The sequence below is a fragment of the Myodes glareolus genome, chromosome 2 (assembly GCF_982192425.1).
Source record: "Myodes glareolus chromosome 2, mMyoGla1.1, whole genome shotgun sequence".
Lineage (NCBI taxonomy): Eukaryota > Metazoa > Chordata > Mammalia > Rodentia > Cricetidae > Myodes > Myodes glareolus.
Window position 1 is genome coordinate 126,098 of NC_142027.1, and position 11,144 is coordinate 137,241.

The window sequence follows — 11,144 nt, forward strand, 5'->3', positions numbered from 1 at the left end:
AACTTCCTTGCTCATGTTCTCCCTCCTTCTGCTCTTCATTCAGGAGAGCTTGGGGGAATGGGATGGGTGGGATGGAGGAAGGGTGGATTTGGGAGCAGGGAAGTAAATATCTTAATTAAGGGAGCCATTTTAGGGTTTTCAAGAGACTTGACTCTAGAGGGGTTCCCAGGTCCAAGGTGAGGTCCCCAGATTGTTCCTTGGGCAACAGAGGAGAGGGTGCCTGAACTGGCCTTGTCCCATAACCACACTGATGAACATCTTGCATATTACCATAGAACCTTCATCTGGCGATGGATGGAGATAGAGACAGAGACCAACATTGAAGAAAACACTTTCTTGAGGAAAAATTGGAAATCTGTGTAGTAAATGAAAATATTGGCGAGGGAAAATGAGCATTATAACCTAATGAACTATTTTACATCTCCTGTGTGGTCATTAACAGCTCCCTCTACTTTGAAAGAGAATTTTTTTTTCACATCTAGAGAGGACTGCTGCCTATATGAAGAACCTACCATTAAGCAGTGTTTGCTTTCTCACAAGGATCTTCCTACACCAATTTTTACCTCCAACAGCAACTCAGTGAAACGTCTAAGAAAATCTTGGCTGAGAAAGTACAGAATTACCTTAATATTTGTGACATATAATAATATGTCAGGAAATAATAGGAGTTAGCTAGTAGGTGCAAAAGTGGACGTGTTGGAAACTTCACCATGAGAGTACTGAAAGTTTTGATAATAGTAGTCAGAATACAAATCCAGAGAGTAACAAATCATTTTACATGAGACACCCAGTCATGACTTAAGAATGGATATTACTGTGATTTGGTTGCTTGCTCCTTAAAAACAATAGAATGAATCCTGATTCCCTGTACCTTACTCAACTTTATTTAGAGATAGAGTCCTTATAGAGATAACAATGCTAAAACAGTCTTAAGGTGAACCATTATATAAAGGGAAAGTAAGGAATAAAGATAAGCACATAGAAAGGAATGTGATATGCAAATGATGGCAGATTTAAATAATTCCTTTAAAACCAAAGAACCTCTACATGTGCCAATAAGCTCCTCAACTCTAGAATGCATGGTCTGGATTCTCCTGAGTTCTTTGCAGTAACCTATTCAATTGCTAGTATGATCTCAAACTTTAGCCTATGGACTGTAAGAAAAAACAAAAACCACTATTACTTAAGTTCATGGTACTTAAGGCCACCCAAGGAGACTCATCATAGATATTATTTTGAGATCCTTAAGTATGGAGTACTACTCAGTGGTAAAAGAAAATAATTGCATATTGAAATTCTCAGGTAAATGGATGGATCTAGAAAAAGAAAACTTATTGAGTGAGGTTAGCCCAGACTCAGAAATGTAACATGTACTCACTCATAATTGGCTCTTAGACATAAAGCAAAAAAAAAAAAAAAAAACCAAAAAAAAAAACCAGCCTACAAACCACAACTCCAGGTAACCTAGACAACATTGAGGACCATAAGAGAGACATTCATGGATCAAAATAGAAAGGAGAAAAAGATGAGATCTCCTGAGTAAATTTGGAGCGTGGGGGTGATGGCAGAGGATAGACGGGAGAGGAAAGGGAAGAAGGGGAATGGAGAAAAATGTATAGTGCAATAAAAACATATAAAAAGAGCAAATGTGAAATGACTCTTTTTCCCTTAACATAAATCATGTGTTTTGGTGCATCAGATATCTAAACAATTTAAAATATTGTTAAAGATACAGTTGTAAACCTAAATGCAGGTTGTTAAAATAACATGAGTTTATTTTTGACAGATTGCTCCAGGAATTTCCTTGGGGATTACCAGTGGAGTTTTGTCCAAATCCCTCCAGTGTCCTTAAATTCTCCTCTACTGAATTGCAGTCTCTCTAAAAGCTTTGAACCTTGCAGGGCTGGACTTGGAATTTCATCACCACGGATAAGAAAGGAAGACAAAGGTGCACAGAGTCCAGATGCATTTCAAATTTTTCACATAAATCTGATGTGCTTCTCATTCTTGTTCTGAGTCCTGACAGGGTAAGTTTTAATGACTCTCAAATACATTGTCATGAATTTATGAATCACAGATATTATTTCAAATGCTGATAGGAACTGGTCAACACCAAAAGTATAATCATTGCTATTTTACTTTCTATTTTTCACCCTTTCTTCTTTCCTTTGCTTTTTAAAATTCTCTGAGTCTGAAAGAAAGTCATAGGCTAATCTATTCTTATTTTCTTGTTTTCCAGTAGAATTGTAATCTTTATTAACTTTCCATTATGAAAAAAGAACTTTGTGTCAGCTGCTTTTGATAACCTTAACTGCCTTTCATTTGTATGTCATCTGTTATTTCAATTGTTGTAGAAAATTTTGGAGGATGTATTCCAACAGAAAATTCATCATTGGAGTATGTTATTGAAGTCTTAATTTTAAATTTGGGACTGATAAAGGCTGGAATAGGATATGAAAGGAAGAGAAAATAAGTTTTTAATTACTTGAAATAGAAAAATGATGATAAACTAAAACACTTAGAAATAGTATAAATAATGAAATCAAAGAAAAATAAGCAAATATACAAAATAAATTCCAGAAATCTTTAAACAATCAAATAAATAATCTTAATACAAAATGAAGATTGTCATTTTCTATAATTATTTGGTCTGATTATTCCACAGTACAAGGGGGTTTTCTTTTGCAGGCAATAGATTAGTGTTTCTTGTATAAATTATATTTTCCCGGATTTCAGTCCTTTCATCCATGACATCAGTTCTTCTTACATACTTTATGTTCATATTTATACAATACTTTTACTAAAAAAATATTGGTCAAAATAATTTACAACTTCTATAGAAATCCATGTTTTGGAAGTATTAAAGTCACGCAGAACGACACACATGCTTCCACTATTCATCATAGATCCATGTAGATTAGTAGGAAAAAAAAGAGAAAATATAGCCTTAGGGCTTTCCTTGTCTTACAAATGTCTCATAAATGTTCATTTTTTCATTTTCAAAGTAAGGCAATTAAACAAGATGCAGTTTCATGAAAAGAAAATAATGACAGGATATCTAATCATTAGCTTTCTCCTACAATATATTAGCAATATATGTGTACATTTCACTGTTTAACATGGATTGTTTTGTTTTTCATAAAAATCCCCTGTGATAGAAAATATTAGATAGTATTATTTTACATGAGTAAAATCAAAGCTCAGAGATACAAGAAATATGCAAAGATTAAGAGATGACCAAAGTCAATTTCCTACAAATTGACCAATACAACCACAGTGATGGACTGCCTTCCTTGTGGTCAAAACAAAAGATTGAGATTGTATCTTAGATAATTTGCAATACCTATTTCTGAATCGAACACTTTATGTAAGAGAAAAGATATCCAACATATTTGAAACTCTGAAGTTGAGAAATTTCCTCCTTCCCATTATTTTTGATATCCACAATGTCAGCTTAGATCTAAGAGACAAGAGTTTTATTCAATTCCTATGAAGGATTTCATAGAACAAGGGAATTTAGGTTTCTTCATCCTGAGAGCAAATGTAGAAATAAGGATATGTATGTAAATGCATGTGCTGACGAAATGTGTTCCTTGTTTCCTTATGTGGACTATTTCTTTGGATGTCCATACCCCAGACAAGAGTGAATATATTGTCACATCATATGTGACAATACGTGGATTCTAATGTTTAGGGTTTTTCTCTACCTTACCTTAGTAAAAGAGAAAATGAAGTATTAAATAATAAAAAATTTTCTGCAGAATTATAATGAGAAATTATGATTTCTTCTGTATTGATCCAAATTCCATGTAGTGAATTTTTCAAAAATCATTATTAATATAATGAGCTTAAGTTTTCAATTAAAAATGTAAGAAAAATATCTTTGGTAAGAAAATTAACATATAGTTTGATTACAATATCTTTTGATAATCCTCTTCTTTATTCTTCAAATATAACCATGCCACTTTACTCCTTTTTTAATTGATTTGTTAGCACTCAGGTACTCTTGGAAATTTCACTTACTCATTACTTCTGGGCCATCTTTGTATTTTTATGCCTATGATGTAGTTCTCCTTACTCTCATACTGAACCAGTTAATCTATTGAAGCTTCTGCTTCTTATTCCACAGTAAGTAACATATTCCACTTTTGTTTTGTTACTACTATGTATTTAAATCTTTTCCTATTTTTAAATTTTCACCAAATTGTAATGAATATTTTTCTAGTGTTTTTAAAGGTAGGTTAAACTTTTTCCCTTATCAATCATTGAATTTTTGACTTAAAAATATGTTGTTATACATACATAATGCTGACAATTCAGAATAATAAAGCATTGCTGCTTAATTTGCATTTCCCTGATTTTGGATTTGTAACTGGACTTTTTTCATGTGACATTTTCAGAGATATGGAGGATAATTAATTATACAAGCATGTATTAAATTGAGATCAATGGGTAGAATTTGAGTCAATGTATTAAAGGCTATTCACAACCTCTTTCAGTGTCAAATATACTTTTCCCAAAACTTTACCTCAGAAATTGTACAGTGCAAAAGGAATTGATTTCTTCCTATTCTAATTCTTTATAGTATAATGATATGTCATTCATGAAAAAGGATGAATAATTTATTTACTTTTATAAAGCTGTCTTGAATTGAGCATTTATGTGGCACATTTTAGTGCAGGTTACTACAGTTACAAAAATAAATAAGAAAACAAGGAAAATATTTTGTAGTTTCCTTTTCCCTGAGAAATTTTAGGATTTGTTATTTTGCACAAATTTTGTCTTGTAAAGTAAATCATGTAGTTTAATTTAGAAAGTCAAATTGTTGAAAAATGTGGCAGAAGGAGAGTTCTTTGGGTATACTCTGTGTCCCTGCAGGTGTTAACATCCAAGGTGATGCCTAAATATGAGAAATTGATGACAACAAGAAGAACCTCCTGAACAGACTTGAAACTAAGCTGGGAAGTGAGGTGACAACTACGAAATCATAGTCATTCTGGAACCTGGAAAGAATCTACTCTCTTCTTCAAAATTTTCGTAACCACTTTTTATCACTGTTATTACTGATTTTAGACATAAGTTTCAGTAGCATTCTTGAGATTGCTGTGAAGAGGTTCAATAATGAGACATAGGGAGTCCACTAAAGTGGAGTGCTAACAGACATTTTTAAAATTCAATAATTTTAATAATTATGAGTGGTTGAGACTAATAAAAATCTCATTTTCAAATAAAAACAGATACTTCCATGACTGTCAGAGTATATACCTATAACATAAAAATTTATCCCTAAACTAGTAGAGTGAAATTGCATCTTGATTTTGAACTTAGAGTATGTGTTTACTTTTTAAAATATATACCTAGTTCTTTCTAATAATTTTAAGATTTTGGAATTCTTCAAACAAGTAAAATTAATTTATTATTAAGAGTATCAATCTATGCATCTGTTCTCATGAATGAACTTACTATACGTCAAAGTATTCTATTTATCTTTGTCATTGTTCTATCTAAAGTAAGAAATTTACAATTGAATTATCTTAAACATTTAATGCATGTACTTATTGGTTAAAATGACTTTGAAAATAACAAAAGTTCTCTAGAGACCAAGTCTTCAGCCCAGCCCTCTTGCCATATAAATAATCAAGCACGTATAAACTATGGGATATGTAAACCTCACAGAATTTATATTAGTGGGACTTTTCCATAACGAGGATGTCAAGGCCAAGTGTTCTGTGTTGTTCTTGCTTTGTTATCTAGCAATTCTCTGTGGAAACCTGGTGGTTCTTCTCACAATAAGGGGCAGCCAACTTAGTGAGCATCCAATGTACTTTTTTCTCAGCTACCTTTCCCTCACGGATGTGTGCTTCACTTCCACAGTGGCCCCTAAATTGATTATAGACTTATTGGTACAGTGTAATGCTATATCCTACAATGGCTGCATAGTCCAGATGTTTTCTGCCCACTTCTTTGGTGCCACTGAGATATTTATCTTGGTGGTTATGGCCTATGATCGCTATGTAGCCATTTGCAGGCCCCTTTACTATATGATCACCATGAACAGACCAGTGTGCTATGTACTTGTGATAGTCTCAGTTATTGGTGCTTTTATGCACTCACTTGTGCATGTACTGATTGTTATCAGACTTCCCTTCTGTGGTGCCAATGAGATAGACCACTACTTCTGTGACATATTCCCTCTGCTGAAACTGGCCTGTGCTGACACGAGACTTCTCGTTATTATAGTCATTACCACAACAGGGCTGTTGTCTATTTTGACCTTTATTGCTTTAGTCATTTCTTACATCATCATTTTGTCCACATTGAGGATGTGCTCATCCAAAGGCCACCGGAAAGCTCTTTCTACATGTGGCTCACATATTACAGTTGTATTCATGTTCTTCTTGCCGATCGTCTTTACCTATGTCCCAATGGGTGATTCTATTGGGGATGACAAAGTGTTTGCTCTATTTTACACAATGATTGTTCCTTTGTTCAACCCATTGATCTACACACTGAGGAATACAGATATGAAGAATGCCATGAGGAAGGTGTGGTGTCAAGAAAAACTGTCTGAAGGAAAGTGAAATTTCTTCTGGTGGAGCCTTTTGCTCAAGCTTGCTCTATGTACAGAATTAATGTGAGCGAAACAAAAAGATACCTAGATGGATACTGGCAAGCCATGAAGAGAAAAGCCATCTAGCCACAAAGACTGTGTATATGGGTGAATCAATTTCAAGTCTTTTCTATTTTAGTTCAATAGAACTTATTTTGTCTTATTATATAGAATAATTATATAATTTGACAATTTTCACTCTACCTTGGGATACTGATGTTTGTCTGAGATAACTGTCCTAAATAAGTTCTAATCATATCCTTTTTCATGTTCCCACTACAGTTAACAAAATAAATGTGGGAATTGAATCACAACACTGAATTTGGCTTGTTAATTGCTGTTATCCTCATATACCTCATGTTTCATAATCATCTTGGTGAAACTTTATGGACTTAGTTTGTGTTGTTATTAGGAGACAGAATCTTACAGAAAACTTTTTGGTACTCTGGCTTTCACAATCTTTCCTCTCTCTTCTTCATTTCTGCCTGAGTTTTAGTTGTGGGTGTATTTTGTAGATATGTCCACTAAGACCAGGATTAATATCTTTGAATTTTGATTGTTTGCTGTTTTATATATATATATATATATATATATATATATATATATATATATATATATATATATCTGTTTAAAATAGAAGTTTCCTTGATGAGGGGTCAGGACTACACTTACCTGTGGACGTAAGGACAAATGATTATATGATTTTTAGGGATTGTGCTGGTTTAACTTATCAGTGGTTGTCGATTCCTCTCCAACAACCATGACTTCACTAGCATTGAAAGTTAACTAGTTTTCCATAGGCATGATTTCTATCTAACTGTATGAGTCTTCCATTCAATTAGAGAGCTGTTAGTTACTGCCAATACATATGTGCCACTGTTTAACCCTTAGGGCTATCATGCAGTTCTGGTTGTCAGTGTGGTTTATATGGGTCAAAGGTGAGAAAAGCTTTTTTGACTCTCTCCTTTGTGAGTGGGATAGGTGGTATTTTTCACCAAAGAACATAGCAATTGGTTGTCCAGAGCCAAATGTTCAACACTGAAAACATACATAAAAGCAACATTATGTCAGCCGAGTGATGGTGGTGCATATTTTTAATCTCAGCACTTGGGAGGCAGAAGCAGACAAATCTGAGTTTGAGCCCAGTCTGCCCTACATGAGCTAGTTCCAGGCTTCAAATCTGTAGAAAAAGCCTGTCTCAAAAGAACAAAGCAAGCAAACAAACAAACAAAAAACAGTACATTATCTGAAAAGAAAAGTTTATCTTTAGCAATACATAAACATTGCTAAGTATGTGTACAAATATAAGTATAATAAAATAACAATATGAATGTATGTATGTGTGTGTGTATGTGCAATAACAATTAATGTCAATGTGGTAATGAATTTAAAGGAAACCAGGAAGGAGGATATGGGAGTTTGGGAAAGAGAAAGTACTAGGGAGAAATATAATTATAATATAATCTTTAAAAACCCTGTATTTATACATTTAGAGTCTTTATACAATTGTTTCTAAAAATCATTCAGTGTAGTATAAGCATACTATTATTTTAATTTTTATATCCATTACTATATTTAATACTTAGAATACTAGTGTACTATTTTAATTAGGTCTTTTATACTAAGAATGATTATATACTATTTATTTATTGATTATTGGTAAATTGATGAAATAGGGATTTCCAACATTCATCCCCTGTAATGAAACATGAATTTGAATGACTATCAGTCTATATACCAAACTGCCTTCATGAGAATAATTAAAGTATATAGAAGATACCTCCCTATCTTACCTATATAATTAGGACAAGCATACAAAAATAACGTATAGCTAAAGTTAAAACTAATCTCATCTTGTCTTTATCAGCCTTTTCCTAACGTTGGCATAGAGAAAGGCACCTGCTTCTGTCTGTAGGTGAGAGAGGTAAGCACAATATTTGTAGCAGAAATATTTAACAACAGTATGAAAATCATGATGGCTGGCTTGACTCCTTGCAATAAACGAGCCCTGGGATTCACTGTCCTTGTCACAGGGCTAGAACTACTAACTCAACTTCACTTATAGTTTGGATCCAAAAGGTTCTTCACAGGCTCGTAAGTTACAGATTGTTCCTCAGCCATTGATACTATTGGGAGGTTCAAAATGTAGGAAATAGATCATTCAAGTATGCTTGTGAAAAAATATGCTGAGATTTACAACTCCTTTCTTTCATTTTGATTCTTGGCTATCATGAAGTGATCATCTTTGATATACTCTGCATTTGATATCTGGATATTTGGCCTTACCAGTCTTAAATACTATGAGTCAAATGACCACAGAAAAAAGCCTCTGAAACTAAAAGTCCAAATAAGTATTCTTTCTTATAGTACATTAGTATATATTATATATAGATATATATTTATATATTATGCAGCATATTATGCATCATATATGGAAAGCTTAATAGGTATAAAGATAATGGAAATATTACCAACTCAGCTTCCAAATAGAGTAAAACAAGGAAAAGTGTTAATCAGTGTACTTGTGCTCATAGACTGTGCTTCTAAGATTTCTCTGCTACCAAAAATGCTTCCAATATATTTGATCTAGCCTTGCCTTATTGTACTAGTCTTTAGTGTCATTCAATCTCCAGGATTAACCACCAGTCCTAGTAACCAGTGCATTCCCAATTGATCTTGCCCAATCTTTAGAGCTACATATTTTAGGATAGAATGTATAGATTGAGCTTGTCAGCCCTCTGTAGTGCCAGACAAGATATCCAAAATGGAAGTCTGTGTGACCTTTTTCTCTCTAGTTTGAAACTGTCACAAATTAGTTAAGATCTCTTTTTCTTTAGTGTTGACATTATGTCCCATTGAGTGTTAATGGATTACTATTTGGTCTCTGCTTATTTTAAATTAAATGTTGAAATATATATCCTTATGTACATAAATATAACCTTCTCAATCTGTATAATGCTTTCAGGGCTGACCATTAGGTAACTAATTCCCATTCCACAGGGAAGATTATTTCTTCCATTCTCAGCATTTCATGGTTATTTATAACTCTTTTGTAGAATTGGAGCCTTCTTCAATTTGGGGACTCCTCTGACCGAGTTAGCAAATGTATTCTGTCTATTATTGTTGTTCTTATTAGCTCATGTTTAGTCAGTCATTACTGAGGCTTCATAGGTATCAATTCTGACATTACTAGGAGACACAGTCTTATAGCAAACTCCATGGTCTCATGACACTTACAATCTTTCTGACCAGGGTTGCAACCTGATGATTGATCCCCGAGCCTTAGTTTTAGGAGTTTTATTGTATAAACCTCATAATAGGCAATAAAATGTCTTTCAGAAGCCTTTATTAGAACCTCATTAAATTCAGTCTCCTTACATAGTTCAGAAGGGAGAATAGTATGTTTAAGCCCAGCTTCCAGTTCCACCAAGCAGTCTATTCTCTCTCTTTCTCTCTCTGTCTCTTTCTATCTCTCTCTCTTTTCCTCTCCCTCCCTCTCTCTCTGTCTCTCTCTGTCTCTCCCTCTCCTTGTGGTGTGTATGTATCTCTGTATGTGTGTGTGTGTGTCCATGATTTCCAAATGTATCAGTTGCAAGCCTCAATTGTATACTGCTTTTTTTCTGTCAATAACCAGTATCATACCGAGACACAGGTTAGATATCTACCATCCCAGTCCCACAAGTTGACCACAGTGTGAACAGATGCAAATTGGATGATGCCTACCTGAATGACAGTGATCAAGGCTACTCAGAGCAGGACTTCTTAAATTGTTACCATCTGCAACAGTATTTATTTTCTAAAGGGCCATGCCTTTTGATGGATACATTATGTCATGAATCATCCATTAGAATAACAGAGAGTATAATTTCATGCTTCTGAAAGTACCTTGTGATTCATCTTTTAACATTTTTTAAAAAATTCATCTTGTACCTGTGACAACCCAGATTTCCTTCCAATGACTTAGATTATTTTCTTTTCATTTTTAATGACATATTTTATTAATTTTTAATTTATTCATATATGTATGGGTGTGCATATAGATATGTAATGTCAAGTCCCCTGGAGATAGAGTAAAACACAGTGAACCACCTGTTTTGAATGTTGAAGCTGAACTCAATTTCTCTGCAATAATAGTATGCACTTTTAATTACTAAGCCACCACTCCGGACCTCTAGTAATCCTATTTTCAAAGGATAATTCATATTTAAGCCTTAAATTTCTGCTCTGAATTATATTATTTTGTATATTACAATATTAACATTTTAAAATTAATTCACACTAATTGGTAATAGCTTTAATATTTAGTCTATGTAATCCATGCAAACATTCCACTCTATAGTAAAGCCATCTCGTGACTCTCATGACTATACATTACCCATGATTTACTATTATACTTCAGGACAAATGTTGAAGCTATCCTATCAAGTGAGAAAGAAACAATTTAGAACCATAAATATATTTTAATAATATTGTGTGATTATTAATTATTAGCAAAAAATAATTCTTACCGGTCTTCCTAAGACAAAAGTTCTCC

General features: G+C 33.5%; 1 protein-coding gene across 1 annotated transcript; it reads left to right on the top strand.

Moving 5' to 3' along the window:
- Window positions 1-1,795: 1,795 nt before the first annotated feature.
- Window positions 1,796-6,843, top strand: LOC146895371 (olfactory receptor 4P4-like). The gene is made up of 2 exons (XM_085685950.2): window positions 1,796-2,027; window positions 4,879-6,843. Exon 2 carries the CDS (start codon window positions 5,655-5,657, stop codon window positions 6,579-6,581), a length of 927 nt encoding a protein of 308 aa, XP_085542076.1. The 5' UTR covers window positions 1,796-2,027; window positions 4,879-5,654; the 3' UTR covers window positions 6,582-6,843.
- Window positions 6,844-11,144: the final 4,301 nt, after the last annotated feature.

Excerpts from the sequence above, each read along its gene's own strand:
- LOC146895371 (XM_085685950.2), top strand. The coding sequence starts at position 5,655 with ATGGGATATGTAAACCTCACAGAATTTATATTAGTGGGACTTTTCCAT.